This window comes from Rhinolophus sinicus, linkage group LG07, assembly GCF_036562045.2.
Source record: "Rhinolophus sinicus isolate RSC01 linkage group LG07, ASM3656204v1, whole genome shotgun sequence".
Taxonomy (NCBI): Eukaryota; Metazoa; Chordata; class Mammalia; order Chiroptera; family Rhinolophidae; genus Rhinolophus; species Rhinolophus sinicus.
In genome coordinates, this window is record NC_133757.1 from 102,077,468 (window position 1) to 102,105,443 (window position 27,976).

The 27,976-nt window shown below is 33.0% G+C and overlaps 1 protein-coding gene across 2 annotated transcripts in view; it reads left to right on the top strand.

Annotated features, from left to right (window-relative positions):
* PDGFC (platelet derived growth factor C) overlaps nucleotides 1–27,976 on the top strand; it is a 175,980-nt gene that overhangs the window by 106,704 nt on the left and 41,300 nt on the right. For both annotated transcript variants that reach the window (XM_074338398.1, XM_019733263.2), the window contains exon 4: nucleotides 18,724–18,904. In XM_074338398.1, the coding sequence (XP_074194499.1) occupies nucleotides 18,724–18,904 (181 nt within the window). The remainder of the gene's footprint in view (nucleotides 1–18,723; nucleotides 18,905–27,976) is intronic.

The window sequence follows — 27,976 nt, forward strand, 5'->3', positions numbered from 1 at the left end:
TAGCGTCACCAAGGTCCCTTCCTGGGAACCACACTCAGCATCTCAGCACTTCATGCTACGGCTTTGAACTGTGTCAGCTTTGTCTCACTTTATTTTCTGCATTTGTTAGCAAGATGTGTAGGAAGATATCAGACAGGCATAAGAGAGCTCATAAGGATGTTACACTAATTAAGCGTTTCCATAGCAGTGAACGAAATAAAGACACTGTGTACACATTGAATATGGGATCTGGGAATGCTCAAAATGTTTCCATGTAAATTAATGGTAATTGCTGCTTTGCTTTATGCCATTTCACCTTGCATAAGGTTTCATAGGAACACTCTACTTTTGCAAAGTGGGGGAAACCAGTACTAATTTAGAAAATGGGAATTTCCAATTGTGCTGTGCTCCAGGTACCGTACGATCACATAGCTTTCTTGATAGGATGAATTGGCACCTAACTTATGTGAGAGAGTTTAATTTATTAAGGAGAACACTGGCTTGGAAGGCCTAACATGTTTCAGATTCAGTTTTGTCACTAATAGCTGTATAACCTTGGTTAAATTACTTAAGCTGTTTTAAAATTATGTTCATAAGATATAATTTGAAAGAAGGGGATTGGATTCCAGATGAAGATGTTAAGTCTCTTCCAACACTGAAAGGTCTGTGTTCCCCTAGAATATCCACAGATAGATATATGGAGACACTAACATCTGTTCTGCCTTCATCCAAACAGGTTATATTTTTATAAAGTTCTTTGACAATATTAAATTTTAAGGTAATATAACTTTTCAGTTTCTATGAAAAAAAAATCACTTCCGATTTCTTAAACTGTTGATTTTTACATGATCTTTTGGATTAACAACCATTTTTAATGTGATATTAGTTTTAAATGGTAAATTCATAAAAATATGATAAGCCCCATGTTGTAATCAGTTCAATAAAAGGCATTTTCTGGAAATGCCACTACTATAACATTGTCCTGTCCATTGTCTCATCATCCCACCCCTCTTCTAAGCAAGTAGTGTAAACAGATTGCCTGCATTTTTCCTAATCCAGTCCCTTCCCATTTTTGAGCTTTAAGAATCTTTTTCCTTTAAATTACGTTTAATATGACAAAAATTTCACTGGTTGGAAATTCATCAGGTATTCAGTTGTTTCTTTTGTCATTTTTAAACTCTTAACTATATGAATCAAGACCATGAAGAATTCCTAAATGTAATTAAACGAAGATTTTTTTTATTCAATATGCTGCTGATAGTTATGAAATACTAAAGAACTTATCCACCACATTCAATACATTTTCAGACTTCATTGCCCTAAGAATTTTTTTTCCTACAAAAACGATTATTCCTCAGAGCTGTTTCAAGCACTTGGAAAAATGTTTGAATACATTTTCAAATCTCAAGGACATTACATTCCCTGTCTGCCTAGAGACAGACTGTTTCCCCATATGGCAGCTGATTTAACCCCCTACTCCTTTCTCACCAGAAACCCCATACACTAACTTCAAAAACGTCATCTACTTCTTGACCTTTCTATCTGTAGCTCTCCATCCTCAGTTTGAACATGCTAGCTAGTTCATGATATCAAAATATTTGTATAAATGGAACCCGTCATAATTTATTGCTTCTAAAATTATTTCATGGGATTGTGGTAGCACTGTTTTTGCTGAGCCATTGGGGTTAATCTCAGAGGAAATGAGGCCTGCATTATATGTTATCCTGGGGTGTTTTGAGGAAAAAAAAAAAAAAACAACTCTCTGATCAGTTTGCCTACTATTTGTATAGGTTAAGAACTTCCAAATAAATGACAATACTAGTACAATATTATGCTGCAAATTGTGACACGCCTCTTTTTAAATTTAGCAAAATTCAAATATTTTTGTTCATATACCTCAAGAACTTTAATATGAGGAATTTCTGAGAAGATAAAAAGGAAGTTTCAAAATCTATCCCAAGTTTTTCATGTAACATGCAAAGGAAGGAAAGAAAGAAAAAGAGAAGGGAAGAAAGAAAGAACAGAAAAAGGGAAGGAGGGAGAGAAATGAAAGGAGGAAGGGAGGGAGGGAAGGAAAGAGGGAGGGAGGAAAGGATAAGAAAGGAAAGAAGGGAGGGAAAAAGAGAACCTCTGAATGTTGAAGGCTCTTTGCAGACTGCATTCCTTTTCTGATATTCCCAAGTAACTGAGGACCTGGGTAGAGAACCCAGGCCCATAGGTGCCACGTGATCAAGGCTACCATTTATTGAGCATCTTCTATTTGCCAACCTCTGAGCTAAGTTAGTTACCTATGTGAACTGTAATCTTTTAGCAATCCTTCAGAGTAGGCATTGTCCTTATTTTACAAAGGAGGGTAAAGGCTGTAAGAGGATATAAAAAGTCTCCAAATATACAGAGTAGTAAATGGCAGGGATGGTATTCACACCTTTGCTCTGAGGCATCACGTTATATAAAAATAAAATTCTCACTATCTCTATTAATTGTTAGAGTATTTACTAGGCAAGAAAATCATCACTATCTGTCTTTCCTGTTCATCATAAAAATAAATAGAAACAACACCTTGTAAAAGAGTTGCATGGTCATACTAACAGTTTACTTCCTATTTGGTGATTTTGATAATAAAGTAGCGACTCGTGTACAGAACATGATTCTGTCCCAAAACTGTTCTCCAGTAATAAGAATTTGTAGTCATTAAATCTTTCACAATTGGTGCTAAGTTCAAGTTTAATATGCTCTGGTTTTCGGTGCTGTGGGTTAGATGATACGAGTTTATACTCCTATAATGAGAGAATGTGTGCTTAGTGACTGAGGGTAAAGAGGCTTGAGTGACCGAGCAGAAGCATTAACATAATCCTTGCCCTCGGTTAATATCTAAACTAGCCAGAGATACCTATGCTTGAAAGAAACAAGATAATATAAAAATAATTGCTAAATTGTCAAGAACACATTTGCAGAGTGTAGAAGGCTAACAGAAATGAACAGCCTGGTAGAAGGTCACCAGCAGGGTGGCTGCCGGGAGAGATTAAAAGTTGATTCTTACCTTCATGAATTCACCACTAGAATGTGGCCTGTAGCTGAGAAGACTCAAAATCTGATTTGAATAGCATATTGAAAGCAGTGATCAGTTTCTCAATGACAGGCTCATATTAACCAAACTCTCAAAATACCAACCTATACACCAGAATTAAACGCATACATTTAAGTGAAAACTAGAATGTCCAAAGTTCTGATTTGACAAAGAACAAAATAATCATTGATAGTTTTGTATGTGGGATGTGTGTCAGTGTATGTGTTGTGAAAGTGGATGATAAAATAAGGCCTGTTTCTCAGGTAGAGAAGTCTCACAGTGGTGTAGAGAAATGGTGTGTGGAAGGAGGAGGGGGAAGAGTAGGGGTTAGAGGAGCTTTTGTGGAGGCTGTGAAATCATCTGGATTCTGTTAATGAGAGCCTGAAATTATAGGATTTCTGTGTGAAGAGCGGAAATAAACAAAAATGTTTTGAAATAAACAAAAATATGTGAACCAACAATTTGTGGGATGGGCTGCATGTGATAAAGGAGAATGATTAATCATAGAACACTTGATAATTCATTAAGCTCCTGTTTAAGAAAGCAGGTGGGAAGCATTAGGAAAACTCATCTTCAGTCCTGCTTGTTACTTCCTTGGAAAAGATAAAATGTTTAGCCAAAGAGCGTGTTGGTAATAAAAATGAGGTGTGAGTTTACTAGAGAACATGTAATTAGTACTAGTTTTCCAGTCCTTTATTCAGTATACTGACCACTACTGAGGATGAGGTATATAAATATGGGTCCTCAGTTAGCTGAGCTTCCGATGGGATCTGAAAATGTCCCTAGTTGGAGCCAGATTTGAAAAAGAAACAATAAGATATCTAAACCATAGAACTAAAATACAGCACGTCACATAACAAGTATTAAGCTAGTGTGCCAAGTATATATAGCGAATCAAAGTGCTCACCACTTTGGTAATGGTTAGTATGTGAGAAAAATGAAGGATAATTAACATTATAATGAATTTCCATAAATAGTGTGCAATTTATTACTTTGAATAAAGTCTAGTGTCCTCCTTTTTAAAAACCTATTTGCAATTATTTTGAGAAAATTAGTTATACTTATTTGTAAATAGCAAGAATTAGAGAAAAAAGAGGAAAATGTTGAAGAGCATACATATTAGTTATATAGGAAAATTTCAACACCACATGTATAACCGTGATTATTTGGTAGCCTACTCTGTCTACATATATTTGTATATAAATGTGTATGTAAGCATATTATATATGCGTAAACTCCCCCATCCATCCATCCATCCATCCATCCATCCATCCATCCATCCATTTATCCATCAAGCAAAAGTCATTTAGTCCCTGTTATGTATGGACCAAATCCCATGCTCAATTTTGGGAATAGAAAGATTATCAGATGGGCCGCTGGCCACCAGAAAGCATTGACTAGTAAGGAGACAGGTATGCAAAAAATATAATTCAAAATCGTAATGGGTGTGGTGTGGACCATACTGTGAAACGTTGCAACCTTTGCCTGGAGGACTCACAGACAGCTTCTCTGAACAGGTCTTACCTCTTCAGAGCTGAAATCTGAAGGATAAGTGAAAATGTGCCAAGTAGAGTAGTGGAAGTAATATTATCGGTGGTAAGAGATTTAAATCAATCAACGTTTTAAATATTGAGCATGGAATCCTTTGTTTTAGAGGATTCCGTGCCCAATATTTTAAAAGTTGTCATTATGCAATTTCTAAGTATATCCCATGAAATGTGCCACCATTATGTGTTTGGAACCCATTAGTCATAACTTGGTGATATAAAGTACGTTCTTGACCTATGACAGGACTATTGTTGCTGGAGTTGCTTTCCTGAAAAAATGTGATCATATTTGCCATCTGGTGAAATATGCTGTCTCGCCCCAGCTGAGGTTCACAAATGACTAAAGCCCTGAGTAGCCCACAATTACTCAGTTGCTCAAAGGCCCACAAGTAGAATGGGAAGTTGGTGTGTTTCATCAGATCCCTGAAGTTTGGGCTGGGGGCACAGAGAGGAGGCCCGTTGCTTTATCTTTTCCTTTGTTGTTTGAAATACTTCAGTTTTCATATTAACTAAATGGAATGTGTCAGTGTTCATGCCATACATGCCATAGTGTCACATAGTAGGTGAAGCCTGGCGACATGAAGGTTAAAAGAAGAAAAGAAAGAAAAAAAGAAAGAAAAAGAGAAAGAAAAAGGCAGTTTCTGCCTTCAAAGAGCTTATATTCTGCATTTATTTTTAGAATTGCCCTATACTAAACAATAATTTAAAGATATTTAAATATGTAGTCTCTTATTTTAAACTCTAGTTCAAATGAAAATATAAACAACTTTGTAATGGAAAGTAGAGTATTTAACATCACTACAATTAGCTAAGTTATTGGACCTCAATTTTTGCCTTTATGCGTGATTATTAACATAGCTTTTCTGAACGAATGAGGTCTAGTTTCTGTTTGGTTCTGTTAAATTGCTGAAATAATAATATTGGAAGTTTTCTCACACTACCAAGTAATTTGGTATTCTTATCTTTTTATTATTTTCTTGTTTATCTATAAGAATAATAAAATTAAGAACTGAAACACATAATTGAAACTCCTTTTACAGGATTTTCAGAGAGGGAAAATGAGGTTCAGTGTAATAAGTAGGTAGATAAGAATTTCTGACTATGTGAATAGAAGTCATGAGACAATCCAAAAAAAAAATAAAAATCTCTCCTATGTTTTCTGTCAAGGAGAGAGAAATCTAAGAGAAAACATCTGGATCAAAAGAGGAAATGTAGTGAGTGATATATTTGAAACTGTTAAAAACTGCTAAAGTTTCTCGTAGCACAGAACCCTATTAAAGATTAGGGTAGGGATCCTGGATATAAAAGCACCTTGAAGAGGTAATTTTAACAGGATAAGGAAAGAAAGAAATACAGAGCAAGAGGAAAATTTTAAAAGTGAAAAGACGAAAATAAAACAAACCTGACGCCAAAACACCCTGCATAGGGATATTGCCCAGGAAGGTGGATTTAGCCAAGTGGGCACTAAGCCTAGTATTTCTTATTTCCCTTTTCATGCCGCAAAATATGAAGTAATCGCCTTAGCAGGACTTATTAGAGTGATCAAATGACCTAACAATCTGAAATGTTTCCTTCCATATGAAGATTTGTTTTGTTTTGTTTCTTGAGAAATGACAGTCTTTTTTCTTTTTTTTTCAACCTTATTCTCTAATCAGCGTCTGTGGAACATATAATCCCATATAACCCATAAATCTTTTGTCATTGGAAATAAAAGTGAACATGCAAGTCAAAAAGTTGTTTTCATACTTTTAACATGTGGTATGAATAGGGTGACTTGTTTCTCTACTTCCTGAAATTCTAAATTTCCCATGAAAGAGGTTAAATTATTTTTCTTCAGTCAAGATTTGAAATCTCAGAAATGTCATTAATGTCTATACTTCACTAAATTTCCATTAAATAGTTTATTTTAGTCTCCACAGACTCTGGTTCTCTAGTGAAGATTGATTATTTCAAAATTGCTGAGTAAACCCATATATATATATATATATATATATATATATATATATATATATATATATATATATCAGCTTTACCTAACTGTATCTCTGGAATCTACATTTTTTCTTTTTATGTTTTTAAAGTATTCTAAGAGATTAATTGCATAGATTGGTAATGAACATCCTTAGTATATACATTTACCTAAGAGGTAATTATAAAAATGAAATTTATATAAGTAGAATTTTACCTATTCTACCTATATTCTTAATATTTGTACCTTAAACACACATGTGTATACAGGTATATATGAACATGTATATATGAGCTCATATATATATGTGTGTATATATATATACACATTATATATACACACATATATATATATATACTATGTACATAATATATACATATATGTGTATATATATATATATGTATACCCACACATACATATATCCTATATAATGATCAGTGAAGAAAAGGTAGAAAAGCATACAGAATAGCAGTAAAATTCCTGTTAGTTGTTTGAAACATACTTATACCTTAAATTAGAAAGTTTAGGTGAATGAAAAACTAGAAAGTCTAGAAAACTAAGAATTTTCATTAAGTGAGGAAAACTTCTTCCATTTGTTAAGCATCTTCTTTGTGCTAACTCTCATTTTGTTATTGCCTCTTGGAACCACACTGATTGGTGTGACGTATAATAAGGAATAAGGGATATATTTCTTATCAGGAGAGTCAGATGGAGCATATGTCAAATGAATTTCAAAATGTGCTTTTGTGTTTTAAATGATGGCATTTTAAGGTATGATTTGTGCTACACAGTACATAAAAAGGGTTTTGTCCTCCAAGACAGTGTTTGCAGTCTATAGTAGCTATAGGTCATCCCCCTTCACTAGCTGTCACTTTGGAAGAGTGTTGTGAAAGAGACATAGTTAGGAGGAGACACTAACAATTTCAATGGAGGTGGTGTCACTTCCCTTGGTGGGATTAGAGTTTCTCCTAACCTGGGACCTGCATGGTCAGTCAGAGGGTATACCTTGCACAATACGGCAGTTGCTATGAATGCGTTTGCTTGGCTTCTCAACACTGTCAGTATTTTTTTTTCTTTCTCATTTCATACTACATTGGTATTTATAAGTTGGTTTCCATGGATATTGACTGTAGACAGTTATGATTTTGGTGATAACAGTGCTATAAAGAACTTGGAAAATGATAAAAATTTCTGGAAAATATTGTAGTGGGTAATGTTCTAATAACATATTTTGTGTATAAGCTGCATTTTTGTTTGACTACATACAGAAGATAATGTGATTTGGTTCTCAAACAAGAAAAAAAAAGCTAAGATTTTTAAAAATGACCTCTATTCTATCTAATTTGTTCCTTTGTTTTGCCAAAGAGGAACCTGAAGCCTAGAGCCATTTTATATTGAACACCTATTTCCTTAAATAGTCAGTTCATCAATCAGGATTGAAATGCTCTGCTCATCTGTTTGTGTTTGATAAAGTTCCATATATGGATCTGTTCTTACTGATTTCAAAATGTTGAATAATGAATTATGCTGGAAGGACTAAAAGTTGTTTTAAACTCTGAAAATATTTTTTCAGAATGCTTTTAGGAGAAATCATTTCATTGTAAAAATAAATATTCAATCAGTATAAATGCTCAAAATAAATATTTACTGTTTTCTGTAACATTTCAGGAACTATATTTGAAATACTCTAATATCCTGAAGAGGTGAACATTTTCATTTCACTTTGGTATATTATAAAACAAACTCATTTTCTCAATGTCACAGACGTGATCATCAAAAGGTAAATTTGTATATTTAAACAGATGACCTTTTTAAAATGCCTTATGCTGTTGACCAACCATTTAAATATTTTCTTTCAAAATCAGGCCTGAAGTTCTGGTAATGCTTTGATAAGTATTACATGAATTCTGGCCAATTTTTTTTTTTTTTTACTAAAAGTTACTGGGGTGACAATTGTTAGTAAATTTACATAGATTCCAGGTGTACACTTCTGTAATACATCATCTATATATCACATTGTGTGTTCACCACCCAGAGTAAGTTCTCTTTCAGATTTTTTTTTATCATGCCTCTTAAATGTTTGTCTCAGCCATAGATAAATACATATCTAGAGTACCTTGGTATTTCCAAGTGTAGCAAGAATGCAGCATAGATAAAAACTAAAAGAACCTAACATACAGCAAACTCCTTTACAGATGTCTTGATTGATGATATCATGACCTTTTAGAAATATGTTTAGGCCATGAAATTCAGCTATTCAAAGACTGTATGGAAAAAGTAGCCTGTAATTCACCTTTTGGTAGTGGTTTAATGTGGATTTCCTAAGCCTACAATAGTCTTGGGGTTGGATAGACAAGAAAGCATATTCATAACCCTTCCTATTTAATCTTAAATTGTGATGCCACTTAGGTAAACCTTAATATATACATTCCCATTTCAATATTCCTAAATATCCTAAGGTCAATAGTTGGGATGTATTGGAGGAGGTCTTATCTTTTTTCTATATCAACCTACCTCTACTGGTATACTCTCACTTTATTCTTAGCCTGTGTGTTGAAAGTAGAAGAGAAAATGACGAGGTAATAATCCATGAGAGAAAAATTTAGCTTTAGTCTAAATAGAATGTTGATTTCATTTTGTAAATTTAGTTCCTCAACTTTCTTTCAATACTACAGTGGTTCAGTTGTTGGCATATGTAATAAATGTAGATTGTCAATCATTCATATGAAGTGTTATTTAATTATTGCTAATTTAATAGTGACTCACTCAATATGCATCTAATAAATAGCTGCACACCACAAAGCTTCACACTATGTAGGCCGAAAGGTTAATGAGGATTCTTTTGTAAAACTAATTACAAGACAGTAATGAAGAGTACTAGATATGGTCCTTAGAGTAGAGTGGAACATGAATGCTTTACCAAATCTCTGAATTGATGTAGATTAGCTGTCTACATCTTGGTGTTATTTCAGTAACAGTACAATGATGTGATGTGGTGTTTCTATAAAAACACCTACACACGGATGGTTATTGATTGAGGATAGGCAATCATGCATTTCAATGAGTGATCAGTCTTGGGAAAAATATACCAAGCACATAGGTAAGTGTTTTTTGTATATTGACTCAATGAATCTCCATACCAGTCATAAAATTGATACTGTTATTGTGCTTATTTTATAGGACATAAAATACTGACACAAAAATTACATATACATCATTTCCAAATCTATTGATGACTCTGTCTTCTACTACAATGAAAGAAACAATGGTTAATAATAATGACAAATACATATATGCTTATATCGTTCTAGGCAGGTTAGATTCAGGACAGTTACACCCACATGGAAGAATGGCCAAGGAGGCCAGAGTCTGTCATAAATCAGCAGAAGTGATCTGTGGGACTGTATGAGGAGTTCTAGGATCTGCTATTCCACAGGGTGGAGTTTTCCATGGGTTGCATATGTAGTTGCAATGATAGCAATTATTTAAAAATAAACAAACAAAACTGACCACTTATTGAGCAGTATATTTGCAGGTACTATTCTAAAGACTCTATGTACACTTTCTCATTTAATCGTCACAGCAACCGGGAAACTGAATGGTTTCCCTATTTTAAAGAAGAGCATCTGGATAATTTAAATCAGAATTCTTAAAGGTGGATTATGAATCGTGGCATATTGAGCTGGATGAGTCTTTGTTGTGTCTTATTTAATTAGATACATGATCTTGTAATGGTTAAGAATATGGGTTCTAATTCCTAGAGCAAGGTTCCTACCCCAACTCTATTACTTGTAGCTAAAATGACCTTTGCCTTGTTACATTACCTCTTTGTACCTCAGTTTCCCCATTTTTAATATGGGAATAATAACAGTATTTATGGATAAGGTTGTATTTGAAGATTGAATGAGTTAATATTCATAAAGTATCTGGCACATAATATGTACCACATAATGTTCGCTTTATCACTGTGATTATTATTTCCTACAAACATTTAGAAGCTTTATTGGGATTTTCATTTAAAGAATTATAGTAAATTTATGCTTTTTTGTTCTGTAATATTGTATACATTTCCTCATATAACATTCATACTTTAGTGGTTATATTTATTACTGTGCATTTTTATAATTCTACTTTGAAGGACATTTTTTCCTATTCAGTTTCTGTTTTTTGCCATCATAAGGAAAAACTATTCGTATTTGTATATTGATCTTATATTCAGTCACTTTACTAAATTATTTTCCGGTTCTATATTGTTTTTAAAGCAAAAGACTTTGGAATCATTTTCTCTCTCATATGCCACACCAACTAAAATCAAATCTACCTGCAAAATACATACATACAGTATATAACCATTCTTTACCCTACAAACTCCAAATCAACCCATCCCACACCTGATTATTCCCAAGCTTTTCCAATCTCTGTCTTTACCCTACTACAGTCTGTTTTCAAGGGAATATATTGTCAAGTATGGTCATTTTTCTCTTCTGTATCTATTATGACACTTATTTTCTTTTATGTCTTACTAAAATAGCTAGAGCCTCCCCCTAAAACACTGAAAATAATGGTGAGGATAGCCAACCCTGTCTTTGTTCTAACTTTAATGGGAATGACTTTATTTAATATAAAACTTGCAGTTACATTCTGTTAAATAATTTTTACCGTAATTTAAAAGTTTCCTGCTATTCACAGTTTACTCAGTTTTATCTAAATAGTTGATTTTATCATGTTGTTTCAACATTTATTAATATGATCATATAGGTTTGTGTGTTTTTTTTCATTTTAATATTCTAAAAGGTCATTCCTACATTCATCCTCATATTCATGAACTAAATCCATACTCTGTCATGAAGTGTTGTATCTTTTAATTCACTGATGGAATGTTTGATTACATTTTATTTGAGATTTCTGCATTTCCTTCAATTTATGAGTGAAAGTTTGTCTTAATTTGTAATGTTTGATATTGCCACTTAAAAGATCTGTGATACAGATTTTTTCATTTATTAAACATTTGTATTTTTCTAGCTTTATTGAGACTTAATTGACACAAAACACTGTGTAAGATTAAGGTGTATGTGTTGCTTTGATATACATATATTGCTATATGATTAACACCATAGAGTTAGCTAACAGCTTCATAGTGTCACATAATTCCCTTTCTTTTGTGTGGTAAGAACATTTAAGATCCAGTCTCTTAGCAATTTTGAAGTGTATAATACAGTATTGTTAACTGTATTCACAAGATTTAAACTAGGCTTACTTTATTATTAATTAGGGAGATCTCTGTCATTTTTAATTTTGGTACAATTGCTTATATAAAATTGGAGTTAAATGTTCCTTTGAATTCAAATAGAACTCTCCTATAAACCCCATATCATTGCTTCTTTTTTTTATTGCTAAATGTTTGACAGTCATTTTCATTTCTTCTAGAGTTATTAGTCAGTTCACTTTTTGTACTTTTTCAGTCAACATCAATAATTTACTTTTTTAGTAGGTCATCCATTTCATGTAGCTTTTCAGATTTAGTTGGCATAAAACATACTTACAAATTTTAAATGCGTTTCATCTATGATTATATCTTCTTCCTTACCTTCACTGTAAATTCTTGATTCATGCATATTATCTTTTGCTCTCCTATTCTCTCACTCTCACACTCCTTTCTGAGAACCAGCTTTTGGTTTTAATTCTAAATTTTAATTTTGTTTTTGGATATAACTTACACCTTTTGATATTGTTAGTTTTTACCTTATACTTTTGTTTTTCTTCAGATTTCTAGCTTTATGGATTAAATTATGGGTTATAAGTTTCAAATATTTTTGTTTAGTCATAAGATCATTTTAATCTATTAATTTCCTACTATGTACAGCATAACTGTATCTCACAAGTAGAACTCTCATATTTCCATGAGAATTACTCCATCATGTGTCATCATTCAGTCCTCTAAAGTGTGCTTGTTGATTTGACTTACACATTTCCTACATAGGTTTAAACTGTTCCTAAAGAATTTTAGAGTCCCTAAAAACAAATATTACCAAATTAATGAAAATAAATACCTGTAAAATTTATGTGCCCAGATTACCAAGTTGACTGATTGGTTTTATTTGAATGAACCTTAACGTTTCTCCAGCTATTGAACAAGACCTTCTTTTTGGCCAATTTGAGCAAAGACGCACAAATTCTCTGCAGTTAAGCCTCAAATAAAGCAAATATAATCATATAAGCATATTTTAAATACAGTACACACCATCGTTTAGTTCTTAAGAGCATGAGCTCTGGAATTCAACTGACAAAATTGAACCCTTGGCTGTATATTTGATTGCTGTGTGACCTTAGCCAAGTTCTTAGCATAGAAAAAAATTATAAAATGTAAGACAGGCACAGTAACAGTAACAACTTTTTTTTTTAAAGATTTTGGTGAGGATTAAGTGAGCTCAGGTGTAAAAGTCAATTAATAAATATAATAATTATTTAAAAATATTTTCAATGTAAGTTAAAGCATGGATAAACATTTTGGTTTTCAAGGAGGAATTTCAAACTTATATTCTGTATATGAATTACATTGTGCTAAACTGAAGTATAAGCCAATACGCACTATAGAATAACTGTCATCTTATTAATTTTATTACCTTTCCCAACAAGCTCAGACTCCAGCTGACACTTGCAGAGCTAGGCCTTTTTAAGATCCACATCTATTTGTTGGCAAGGTTTCCACACTACCGTCAAGTTCGATAATTCATGGGGCAGATTTAATTGACAGGGTTTTAGTTAGTATGAACTAGAAACAGCCTGTTTTGCAGGGTTGGTTTATTTTTGTTGAAGGGAGCTGGGTGTCTGACAATTATGTTTACCAGTGAATTTATTTCTTTGGTATACTCCTTACAATTCTTAGGAGTAAGAAAGCAGTCCTCATGGCCTCACAGTTTTTAAATTCCCACATGAGAATGAAAATTTTGTCTACAATACCAGACTTGTTTGTTAAACATAAAAGAACATAAATCCTCCTGGGTCCCCAGGGGTATGTTAGAGAAAGGGAGTGATCATTATAAACCACTTAGCACTGTGCTCTCTGTATCATGTTGCCGTGAGAAAGTGATGTTTGATTGGCTCATAAAATAGGTTTAGCAAATCCTTTAAATACTGATGTGAGCAATTGTGCATGCTGGAAATTAATACCTGAGAGTGTATTATAAGATTACCATGTCTCCAGAGCAGTCATCTGGGCATGTGTGGATTTCTGCATTTAAGGATGATTGTGTTTTGCGATTTCACTTTTCTGTGTCAAATGGTTTTATCATTTCCCTTTCATTTGGCGAAGGCCTACAGATTTATTTCGTCATTGTTTTCTCTCTTCATTTTCTTCTTGATGTTTTGAACTGTTATATCAACCATCCAACTTCTGCACTGTATCCCATATTCTGTCAATGGCATTCTATCAGAAAAGATAAAACATTTCAAAAGATAGGGAAGGCAGCTGGATTGAATACAGTAGTCTTTTTCCAACCATGCTCTGTATTCCCAAATAAGTTAAAATTAAATATGGAGTCAAGTGGCAATGTTTTTTTTGTTTTGTTTTGTTTTTCTATTTTGAAGACTCAATAGCACAATGAGGCATGGGGATACTTTCCACGTAGATCTACCCTTGGTCTATTTTCCATGATCTTAAATATGATTTAAGTACAAAAAAAATGCTATATTTATAACTATATCCTTTATCAAGGGGATTTACTGTTTTCATTAAGAGGGAAAACTAAGCTTAAGTAAATAATTATATTATTAATAATTTTCAATTCCATAGACATTTAAACAATTGTTGGATATGACCATAAAATTAATGGTAGAATAATTGGATGATTAATATATGATACTACTTCTGAAAAAAAAACACATTAAAATGCCTAGTTTACTATGAAACAGCAGCATATGTTAAGTTTTTCTGTTTTATAAGCAAAGGACATAGTAATTTTTTAGATTTCATTTCATTTAACCTTCATGGAATGCAAAACTGTGTAGATTTTAAAGCACTATGATAAATATATGTGCCAGACTTGTATGAGCATGTAAGAATTAATTGCCAGCTGTCTACCGGCAAATTCAGAAATTGTTATTAAGATTAGTGTTAGTGTGTGTGTGTGTGTGTGTGTGTGTGTGTGTGTGTTGGTTTTTACATTAATGACATCAAATTCAGAAAATCTTCATGAAAAAAGTAATCATGTACTTGTCACTCTCCTCTTATTTGCAGGGCAGTGATTTTTATATAAGGATATAAGTTAGATAAGACAAAGCTTAAGACTTACTTGTTCCTTAATAAATTCTTAACATTTTTAATCCAGGTATTTCCATGTGTAGTTAAAAACTCCTTTTAAATTTAATCCAGTAAGATAGTTACATGAGTTGTTAGTTTTAACTTTGTTCCAGGTGATATTATTTTCTCTTAAAATGCTTCCACTAGAAAGATTATTCTAGGTATTTTGAAAATGGTGTGAAGAAAAATGTTGGCACTAAGTGTTTTGCCCAACCAGTTTATTGAAAATGACTTCATAACTGCCAAACCAATGGATGTATTTTGATTTTCATCTTCTTTGATCTTTCCTGGCACTTGGCGCCATTGGCCAGCTCTGCTTCTGGTAGACAGTCTCTCCTCCCTTAATTCTGTGCCATCACTCACAGTGGTTTCCCTGCTGCTACTTTTCAGGATGTTTTTGTTAAAAGACCTTTCCTTTCTACCCACGTTTGAAATGTTATTGTTTCCTGGCATTCCTCGCATATGTGATGATTCTGTCTATGTTTCTCCCTTACTGAAACCTCTGTGGCTGTGCCTCAGATGCTGCAAGGATGACAAACTCCGATGCCTACATGGGCGAGTCATATAAATAAATGAAGATCTGGGTATTTTAAAACTATGTAGAAAGTACGTATGGATTTTTAAAAACTAGAAAGACCGTATCCTATCAAAAGCTATTTCCATTTCGCCTGAGCCTCAACTGGTATGAAGAAATGAAGAGCCAACGTTCACTCCTTTATTCAACAGACACTGACATAGTGTTTACGACGTGCCTGGCATGTAGGTGCTAGGGATAAAGTAGTAAATTAAAGAAAATGCATCCTCTCCTGGAACCGACACCAGTTCTGGAGATCTGAGCTCTCATGGAGTCACACTAGAACTAATAATATTTAGTATTACCAGAACATCAGATTAAAAAACAAAAAACAGCAATGCAGATTTTTTTCTGTGAATTTCCACTTTTTAAAATGCTGTCTTAAATTTTTCAAAGAAACATACTTTCTATTAAAACTGCTTACCTGTTTGCAACATTTGGCCCACAAAATAATATTTGATTATCTGACTCTGAAATATCAATGCCTTCTCACCTGTACCTATTTTTTCCAGTTTGATCTTCAGCTACTCCTTTGTTTCCCATCCTCTATTCACAATTGACCATGCCTGGCCCCTTCTTTCTTCTATTACATCTTATGTATTGTACGTCTCGCTAGAATGCATTTCCATTTCCCCCCTTTTCACCCCTGGTCAATCTGTACTCATTGACAGTCCCCATGTTTCTTTGTAAACTGACCCTAATCTCACTGTATAGAATTACTCTTACTCTGCCAGTATTCCACAGTATTTCCTACCTCCCCTCATTAGAGCACTCACCAAAGTGTTTTATGGACCCTGAGCCCAAAAAAGCTATAGTTTCATCTTTGTATCCGGAGAATCTAGCATAGCACTTTGCACCAAGTCAGTGCTTCATAAATACTTGTAGAATGATTGACGAGACCTGAAATCTGGCTCTCTGCAAACTAGCAGTGGTGGTAGTCAGATAGGCACAGAACAAACAGATACTCTATGAACAGAAGGTTTATTTCAAAAGTAAATATCTTGATATAAAAATGACCCTTTGATTTAAAATGGTAGTTATCAACTTCTGTGTATCTGAAATAACAACTTAGGTCTATTCTACTCCACTCCTGGACCCCCAACCCTGCCATTTCCTGGTCCCACCATCCACATACACCAAAATTCCTGGAGTGGTTGGTTACATTGGCTGTCTTATGCATTTGTAATTTATAACCCTGGAGTTGTCACATGATATAGCAGAAATAGCCTCTCCTTTGTGTTCAAGTTTTCTTATTTATTGCTTTCAAACTTGTGAGGTTATAGTAAAAGGTAGGTATGGGTTGGGGGCAAGGGTACAGGATAGAGATGAGGGGCAAACTTTATTGAGTGGCAAATGGGTGCCAATGATGTTTTAGGTACTGCACATGTGGTGTCCTTTTTTCTTTTCTTAAAACATCCTTGTGAGTTAGGTAGCATTATCCTCAATTTAAGGACAAGGAAAATCAGGCTGAGACAGGTGAAGTTACATGCCATAATAGAGTTTGGATACTTCTTTGGAACCAAGATTTATAAGTAGACTTTATAAGTATAATGATATGTACTGTCCTTTTTCAACAATTTTTTTCTTCTGTAATTTCAATACAGTACAAAATATATTATTTTTAGTGGTTTGGTACTTTCTGAATTTAGACTTAAAAAAAAAATTTACCAATGGTTTTCAGCTTCCCTTTTAACAAAAGTTATGCAGTGTCCAATTTAGTATCCTGAGATACAATTCATATAAGCAATCCTCTATTTATGTATGCAGTCATTTTTAAAATACAGTGCCTGCATGCTATATAAAGCTGATATAATAACGAAGTAATTAAATATTAAAAGTAAATAAATATCAAAATAACATTAAAATACATAAATGCATATGTAGAATTACACCAGAAAAATAAAAGGAAGTAGTCAGATATTTGCATCTTTTAAGTAGAATCATTTGTGATGATGACAGCTACGAGTATAGACTGATGTGTATATTTTTAATTGTTTTAATTGTGATACAAATAGTATAAGTAGTGTTCCTGTTACTGATATGTTTTTTTTATTTTTGGGTTGTTGTTTTTCCCCAAAATAGTAACTCTTGGTAAAGTTCCAAAGTATTCAAACTTTCTCCTACTTATTTGATAGTTGAATTTCTGGAAAATTGGTCTTAAACTGAACTGCAAACATATCTATATTGATATGTGAGACAAATAGGTTCCAGGCTCCGCAGAACAATAGAGAAATATCACCTACATGAATGCCCAGTGAACTACTTGAAAGACATGGAGACTGTTGGGCAAATGCTCACTTTGGGGACTTTCCATTGTTGAATATCCATGGACCTTGCCTGCTAAATTTCATAGTGCCGTCCTCATCCCCAATCACTGAAATAACTTAAAATGCCTCTACAAATTTCCAAAACATTGTCTAAACGGGTAATATTGCTCTCTTGAGTACGACTGCTCTAAACCTTCCAAACCAAATGTAACATTTATTTTAAAAATTAATATTTATTCCTTATGTTTAAGATTCTCTATGTAGTGCAGTGTAAAATAAAAGTATGTACGAACGGATCTCTTTCTTCAGTGATTTAACAGCCTAAGAAAGAAGATGGATCACTTGCATATATATGAAAAATATGTGTTTATCAAAAAGAGAAAGATGACGGGGAACTGAGAACACCCAGAAAGGTCTCCATGGAGACAGTGCAGTACAGAGTGAGATTTGAAGGATGCGTATATGATGAAGTGGTTCTAGAGAAGCTTTTATCACAGATGAGGAAAGGGAGCCAAGAAGCCTGGCTAGGGTGAAAGAGTTATGTCACATAGTAATGGGCAGCAATAATAGGAATTAAGATTGGACAGCCGTCATGTCCAAATGGAAATTGAATTGAATATTTCATGAATTGAAATATTCAAATATGATTGCTTCATACAAAATATTTCAATTTTGAGATAACTATTTAGTGAATTTGGAGTTCATTAACAGTAAAATGGGAGGGCTATTTAGTGAATTTGGAGTTCATTAACAGTAAAATGGGAGGGCTATTTAGTGAATTTGGAGTTCATTAACAGTAAAATGGGAGATTAAAAGACTCATAAATCTTTAGCTAGGATGCATTTTTCAGTGTGTCTCTTTTTTTGGAATATCTGATTACATTTATTTATCTAGTTAAATTTGGTATGAACTCATAGCTGTGGTCCATAGACTCATTGCATGGACAGACATGGAATTTGAATGGCCAAAACAACAGACCATGGTTTTATGTCTCTGTTCTTTTTTTTTTTACTCTCTGCAGGTATGATTTTGTAGAAGTTGAGGACCCCAGTGATGGAACTATATTAGGGCGCTGGTGTGGTTCTGGGACTGTGCCGGGCAAACAGATTTCTAAAGGAAATCAAATCAGGATAAGATTTGTATCTGATGAATACTTTCCTTCTGAACCAGGGTTTTGCATTCACTACAACATCGTCGTGCCTGTAAGTACCACGTAGATCTCCCCTATATAATTTGGTCAGTTTTTCGTTAAGTCATTAACTCCTTCCCCACCCCAAACAGGGGAATCAGGAAAAACAAAAACCAAAACCTTTCTTTGACTGTTATTTGTTTTTTTTTGGTTTTTAAATAAACGTCACTCTGGTTATCACAAATAACTTAAATTACAGCACTGTAGATCATTGGTCATGTTAAATAACTTATCAACACAACCAACTAAAATGTTTTGTACAACATTCAGAAGATTATAGCGTACCTGTAACCACCCAACAGCAACACTGTCTGGTATTTCAGTGTTGATGGAAAATTTGATAGAGTAGATAGAATTTTCTCCTGAAAGAAATAAGAAAATGTGTGTATTTGTTGCTCTTACCATTTAAGGATCACCATCAAAATTTGGGTTATATAATGTCTTACTGAATTAATTTCAAGTTTGAGTCGTATTAAATAATAAATGATGATTTTAGTTTTCTAGCATTTTTGGTGACTTATATGATACACTTGCTTTTTGCTAAATGCTACTGTAACTTTGAAAGATGTAAATTTTGAAAGTTACACAGGACTCTGGTGGTTCTTATTTCTAAATTCATACATTGTTTTTGGAATGAATTCATTGTAGAGCTAGATAGCCAGTACTCTTTGATATTAATATCATTTTAATTAAATTAATGTCTGTATTGACTTAGTTCATGCTCTTATGTGATGTTTTACACACACACCCCTGCCCCATTACCACTAAGGTAGCATTATACTTTTCTGTATTCACCCAAAATTTATTTCAGATGTGTTTTATACAAACATGTACATAACATATTTATTTTTAGTTTTTTTCTGGAGAAAGGTAAGTAGTAAATATTAATTCTTTTCAAATCAATATTTTAGTAAAATATATTTTTAAAAGTAGTTGGTGTCTAAATTTTTTTACTTATCTTAATATTTATCCTGCTTGAATAATATTTATGGCCTTTTGTGCTTCCCCCCCAAATTTTGAAATTCTCACCAGAACTTAAGAAATCTATTTTTTTCTAATTGTAATTGTTATTGTATTTTTAGTTTAGTATCATGATTGCTTGAACCCTTTATTTTATGTATTATCACAAATAATATATCTATGTGTTGCCCTACAGCAGAAATATTGAAAACCCTTTTGTATTTTTATCACATTCTGCTTATAATAAAAATCCAGAAGTAACTATATGAATATGATTATGTCATCTAGCATAATTTTTTTTTAAATATGAAATTCTATCACCATTTAAAAGAATGTAAAATTGATATCTTTTGTGATTTTGACAGGAGATTTAGCAAATCAATAGGCACACCGGGAACACACCATGGTGTGGGCTGCGTGCATTAACATGTAGACTCTTATTGGATATAAAACAATGCACTCCGCAAGCTAACAATTTATGAGTCAAATTAAAAAATACGGAATCAATGCTTAACTTTTGAAACTTAGGCATTATTTAAGATACAGCTGAAAAGAAACAATAAAATGCAAACTGAAGTTTGAAAGTAATAATGTATTCATTTAGTAACATAATCATTTATTATATAAAATTGAAGTTAAGAGAGATAATGCTATAAATTTATACTGTGAATCTGGATCAATTTCCTTATATAGATTATTTAAGATATACATAGCTCTATACCATTATGAAATATTTTTAGTCAGTACAATAGATTTTTCTACCATTTCCTTTGTTAATTTCCAAAACTTTTCTTAATTTATTCATTTAATTTTTAATTAAATTTAATACAATTTAATAATTTCAGTTGGAAATGAAAAGTGGTAGTAGTAGACAAGGATTAAAAAAAACACTACAGGTAATGCTTTAATACTGTGATCATTTGTTTAAATAAAGCCACTAAGAATCTGTTTGACAAACTTTCATAGTATCCTGCTTCTCAGAATTTATGCTTCCTGTTTGTTTGTTTTAAGTCTCAGATGGCCTTGGAAGCCACGGCTACACTTTCACAAAAGTGTAGAGTCCACATTTTCAGTTTGAGTTTTAGCACATATAATGCACTTAAATATTTAAATACAAAACAATTAAATTTTTACTATGAAATATGTAATGGTAGATCTTGTAGCCCAGCAAGATTGTATTTATCCCAAACTTGTGACAAAAATAAACTTGAAACTGAGATTTTTGTGTTTTAAATGAATTATTCTCTTCCTAGTATATTAATTTAAATATGTATAAATAGCAATCTATCATGCTATAGAATAAAACGAAATCTAAATGTATATATGCCGACACCAAGGGTGTCCTTTTCTGATTTTATGACCACATGGGTTATCTTGTGCATTACCCAAGGAGTTGTATAGATTAACTAAAATACATAAAGATAAAAACACAGGAAATTTACAGTGCCTGGCTTCCTTCTGGGCACAGTAAATGCTTGAATGTTGAGTTGATCCTACAATTCACTCACCCCAGATTAACTAACAGAAGACTCACTGACTCTTGTATTTTTATCTGTAAGTGTATATCAGATTCATGAGCCCCGAGATGAGATAAAGAGCCATCAGTATCTTCTGTAAGTATCGCCCATCCTCTTCAGTATGAAGGGCTCTGCTCCCCACGTTTGACCTGTTACCAGGGATTTACTGTGACTAAGACCAGAAACTGCATCTATAAGATTTTAGGTGAACTGTGTATCATGGGTTACATCATTAAAGTTAAACTTAGAACATTTGTAAATAGTTATTGAAATGGTTTGATAAATTGTAAATATGAACTTTGGTGGACTGAGAATTGACATTCTCCCTACATCTCTGGAGCCATGTTTGGAATGGCAACTGTTGGCCTGTGATGGGCTGTAGAAAGTGGAGATGTGCAGAGAAATAGCATAGGAGACCTTGTATTAATGTACCTTATGCTTAGGAAAACAATAGGCTTTGAGCTGGAAAAAATAAGAAAACATGAAAGTCAGGTCCTACATTGCCTAGTAAGTGACTTGGAGATGATTTTAATTTCGCAGATTGCTATCTGAAGTGATTACTGCTATATGAATTATACAGTCTCACAAGCTTTGATTCTTTTGAGTTTAAATTTACTCTGACAATTTATCTGCCATTTCTTCATCTGTCCTTTGTCTTGGTTCCATATAGCCATCTGTCCTTCCGTACAGCCACATTCATTCTACACAAAATAACGGCACACAGAAGGGCAAGATTTGAAGACTGAAAATGTGACAAGTGATTTTGCTTTTAAGCCTTGCAGAATGTTTTGAATGATCATTGTGTATTGCTAAATGACATCTCTCCCTCCAATACTGCCCCCAATGTTATTATCAGTAGGGCAGTAATCCATCAATCTTATCTGTGTATCAATGAATGAAAGCCTCAGGGAAGAAAGTTTGCCTTTTGCAGAAAAGACTTAAAAGTTCTTCTGTCATTTGCTCAGGGGCAAGTGCCCCTCCACCCAGCCATCATCTCTGATATTTTGTCTTTTTCTTTCTTTCTTTTTTTGCCAAGGATGAACTTCATAATTAACACACCCGGTTCCCCAGAGGCAATGGTCTCAATGACTACAAACCCATCACTACAAAATAGGACCTTAGGGACCACTGGCTGGGATGGGTTCTTAACTTTGCAATGATGAAAATGATATTAAGCACAAGTCCTTAGCAGAATATGAACTTCCTACTTTACGGTTTGTTACTGAGTGCCTAGTACAAATCCAGACACATTGCAGCTGCTCTTTAGTATCTCATAGAGACTCAGCCATTTCCCCTTAGAGTTGTCTAAACCTATGTGGAACTGCAGTAACTTCTCATTCACTGAATCTTACCTTTATTGCTGTTGTGTAATAGTAATGATTCTGAAGAATCACAACTTCTGGTCCTGATATAGTGGGCTATATTACCGAGAACACACTCTAGCCCTTCTTAAAGATTGAACTATTTTTTGTTTATTTCTTTGTTCCTTTGTTTCTGTTTTATGTGTGTGTGTGTGTGTGTGTGTATATATATATATATATATCTGTATGTATGTATGTATACGTTTACTTTTGATGAGGAGTGGAACAACAGCTATCCAGTGTACTTAAAGAAAGTAGTGCATATTATGACGTTTTAACCATTAATGTATATGATCATCTTTACCTGCTTTTTATAATTAACTTAATGAATTTTTTGCATCTATTCATACACAGGGAAAAAAATAAGCTTTGAGTTTAGTCACTTTTTTTTTTCTGGGACAATGATGGAGAAATTTTATTTTAATATCTCTTATATTTTACAAGTAAGGAGGATAACTCTATTGCCTTCATGAATGGATATTTGAATCTAGTCAACCTTTAAGGCTCCCTGTTCTGATTACCAAGTATCTTAGCAATAGAGTTTTACTACATTAGTTAAAATTCTCAGAAACTGTTTTTGCCGTACATGTTACCATTAAAATTTTGCTCACCTTTGTCAGATGATTTGCTCATTCTTTTTTCCTCAACTAATAAATGAGGGAGCATATAGTTAAACAACGGATTACTTATTTTGAATAAAGTGATGCTGATCTAATCTAATATTGAAAGATTTGTATATATTTTTAATATATAGATAATCTTTCCTCTGTAATGTTATGATTGCGGTATAATTTCCTTGATTCCCAGGTACCTTAGAATAAAACATAAATAAAATTTATCTTTCAATTTTATTATTTTAAATTGATATTATAAGCTAAGTTTTACTTTAGAAAAAATGTTAGCCTAAGATATTTACTTGAAATTATAGTCGTTTACAGCTTAAAAAATAGTACATTTACTACATAAATTTAAAATTTTAGCATTTCAATGCTATTTTCAAGAATTATTTATGAAAAAATATATATATAGCCAGTTATACCCCATTAATAAATAATGAAAAAATAAATCCATGCAAATTGATGGCAAATGATATATGTTTAGCTTTTATGATTGTGCATAAGGAGTTAATAATGTCTTTGATTTTTTTTTCTTCTTCATGCTAAAAGAGAAAAAGAAAAAGCCCTGGTAGATTAGCAGTGAGAGATTGTTTGGGAAGAAATGAAGCAAAACTGAAATAAAACAGTGCAAGCTTGTTTCTGTTTGGAGGCCACACACATTGAGAGCCCAGCACACATTTCAGATCTCTTAGAAGAAAAGAAAATTTCTTGTTTAATTTTGGAGTAATTTATAATTGATTATGTATGTTTTACTCTGTGTACTGTAGCATAAGCACCATTATTTAAGAATGTTAAAAAACCTACAAAGGCTGAAAAAATAATGTATTTTCTTCTAGTATCAAAAGACCTTACAAAAGTTTTATTTTTAAAAAATACCCCAGCCTTAATGTAAAAAAAAAAAAAAATGCATATTTTTGACAGAAAATTACTTCAAAGAACCTTACTTATTTTTGAAACTAAATATACAAATCTAAACCTGAATATTTTGCTGGTTTTATTCTCTATAAATTGAACTATTCTTCTTGAGTACAATATTGCATGTAATATATATCTTTTAAATGATTATAAGGTTTGAGGAATTTCTCTTTTTCCCTCCAATCTGGTTAACATTTTGAAGGATGATTAAACTACTACTGATTTCTTTTAAAATAGTTTTATTGATCATATTTTTAAAGAGTTTTAATCTAAGCTTTCCAATTAGAACTAATAACATAATATTTTCAACAATGTGTTTACTCTCATTTCCCAGTTAGTGAATGGAGCAGTTTAGACTGAGAGAAATAGATGTTACAGCTACCACATCAATTGACTCCATATATTTTTGTCTTTTCCTTATTGCCTGATAAGGGTAATATGGAGGGATGAATGAAGTCTTTGAACTCACAACAATCCAGTGAAACTCACCTTTTTATTTATTTATTTTTTAATTTGCTTCCAAATTTGTTCTATGTATACTTTATTAGTATATTTTTTCTTTTTTTAAGTATGTGCAGTAAGTGACACTTGTTTGGATATCACATATTTTTATTGTTATTAAAGTTATTTATATATTTCATCTATAAAGAGATTTAAGAATAGTATGTAAGTATCGTGGCCACTTTATAAGCCCAACTGTGTTGCTTAATGGTGATTTTGTAAATGACTTGTCCAAAGTTAAGTCAGCGCCCAGCCAGTGCACACTGTAGAGGGGTGTATGGTTTCTGTGGGGAAGGTTTAGAAGGACACTTGATGCCTGAAGTGCCATTAAGGAATGCATGACTGATCGCCAAAGTAGTTATTAATTATTCAGGATACAGAGAACAAAGCAGCTCAGTGAATATTGAAGTTGGAGGGAGAAAGGAGGGGGGAGGATATTTTTTCCATCCCTTCTAGTGTTTGCCAGTAGGTTATTTCACTGTTAATATCACGTAAAGAAAAGACTTAACTAAAGGCCAAATTTGCTTTTATGTGCAGGTTAAGAAAAATTTCAGCTAACTCATACAAGGCATCCAATTCATTGGTTCACTTTCTTAGGAGAAAAAGAAAAAAAGTAGCATGTCTGGAACAAAAATACGTAGAGCTAGAGCAATATCATAACACTAATCCCATAGGAAAAAAAAAATCAGTGTCAGAATGTACTCAAGATTTTTAAAAATTATAAAACTTTGTTCTCTAGAAGTAAGTTTGTTGCAATTTAAGATGATAACAAATTGCACTGCCCCTCTATTATTAGACTTAATTGATTTTAAGAAGTGAAAATTTAGGTTGAAACCCTTCAAAATAAATTTTTATTTACTTTAAGATAAAAATTTACTTTTTATTTACCTTAAGGGAAAATTTAATTCTTAGAAATTTTTATAGTATTTCGAGAATGGAAGAGGTGTTTCGAATACTGTCTGTCAATACTATAGTCTTAAAGACTTCACATGATTTGATTTTTATTAAAATATACAATGTACTTGCATATTTATGCAGGAAGTCTTGAGATTACATTGTTTTATTGCATCAAAGAAATTATACAAATGCTGCTAAGACTAAACTCTTACTTGGCTAAGAGATGTTTAATATTTTTTCCTACCAGCTTCTACCCGTAGACACATTGCTCTGTTTCACATAAAAGTCACGGTCTCTCCCATTTTTACCAATCCTTTTTTTTTTTTTCATTATTGTTCCTAGCTAGCTAAGAAAGAATTTCACAGATGGTATGATTTGTAGTTAGGAAGAAAAAGGCAGTTTGTGCTATTGCAGGAATGGTAAAAGGCAGACAGACCATTGTAAGTTGATATACAGGAGGTTATAAATAAGAATTTAGACTAATTGAAAGCTTGAAGTTTGAATCATATTTTACATCTAAAAACACAAAGTTTTAAAAGCTTAGCATTCCTATGGCAACCCAAACCTAGTGGAGAGAATTGTTCTCTGGAAGTAACTTTGTTACAATATAAAATGATAAAACAATATTGTTTTCAATATTCCCATCCATTTTCCTGTGAATTTTTTCAACATTTGTTTAAGAATATTCGGTGAAATAGTTTGTTGTGAGGAAATTCTAAGAAGTATTTGATATTGCCCTTGGTATCGAAGAATTTACCTTGTTTTGGGGGAAAAATATGCATACCTATATAAACACATTCTATGAGTAAGTGTCATATAAGTGGTTTAGAAAGATTTTGAGAATGAAGAGAGGCAATTGTTGAGAGCAGAGGGATGTCATAACTCTGATTAAGGGGAAAAAAACAAGCAATCAAACAAACAAATACAAAAAAATTTGATATCAAATATATTATAAAAATCTCTCAGGAGCTTATTAAAAATGCATATTATCAGATGTCAGAGATTATGATTCTCTTGGTCTGGAGTAGTGCCCAGTTATCTGCATTTCATCAAACGTGCTTGGAGATGGTGATACAAAACGTTCTTACAATGAATTTGGGAGGAGAAATTGCTCTAAACTATAAACTGAGCAGGATACAGAGAGTTTTACTACAAGATGTTGGGGAAATAGTTTTCATATTCAAACAAACATGAATATTTTATGAGACAGATTGGAAACTCTGCATGCATATTTAACAGCTAGCATACCCATGTGTTCTCTATTTTTCAGATTGCAAAAAAAGTGGGACTTTCTCATAGAACTGGATGGATAGATTTCAAGTTTTAGTACTTGTATGTACTGTACAGACTTTTCTAAGCCATGTATGCAAACCTATCAATTTTGTCAACTGTCGGTATCCGTTACCCACGGAACTAGGATAAATGACAATCTGCTTTCTTTTCTAGTTCAACACTAAGCTTGTCTGATAATTCACAGATGGCATAGTTCTAGCACTGAAGCACAGTTCTAGAGTAGCTCCTCATTCGTTCTGTGGTGTGATAAGACACTGTTAATAAAACAAGACAGTTCCAGCCATCAAGAAATATTCTTTTATTCTCCTCATAATCTTTTTTTTTTTCATTTAATTTTAATTTTTGTCAGTGTTATAGTTGCACATAGTTTTAAAAAGCAAATATTTCTCTGGGACTTGCTACAAAAATAACAGATGACCCCACTTGGCCCTGCCCAAACTATTTTCCTACTCGTTGGAGGCAAGCACTTCCAGTTCTTTTTATTGATTCTTTAAGAATTGACCTCTCTACCTTCGCATACCTTGCTTTTGTTACTACTTCTTGATTCTTTGGTTTTAAGAATTATCTTTTGATTTCACTGGCATCACACTCTGGAAGGTGAGGCTTTCACTTTCATCCTTCTGCCGTTATCACACATGTACACACTTTCCATCACCCCATCTTCTACTGGATCCTAACCACGTCAAGACCAATTTCACCGTGTGCATGATTGTGGCTGTATGATCATTTTCCCCAACTGAGCTATGAAGTATATACTATGACTACATTTCCTCTCCTGACCTTTTGTTTTGTTTTCCCTAGAGTTGTACTGTTTGTTTGTTTGTTTGTGCATGTCCATGTATTTATCACTGATTCATCCTCATTCCTCAAATTGTGTGAATCTCGTCTCAATACAGTCAGACATATTAGGTTTTCTACTAATAATGTCATCTTCCAGAAGAAATCTCTGCTGAAACAATCTAGTGCCCTTCAATTCGGTCTGATTGGCCTTTACACCTGCTGCACAGCTGTCATCCTGGGGATC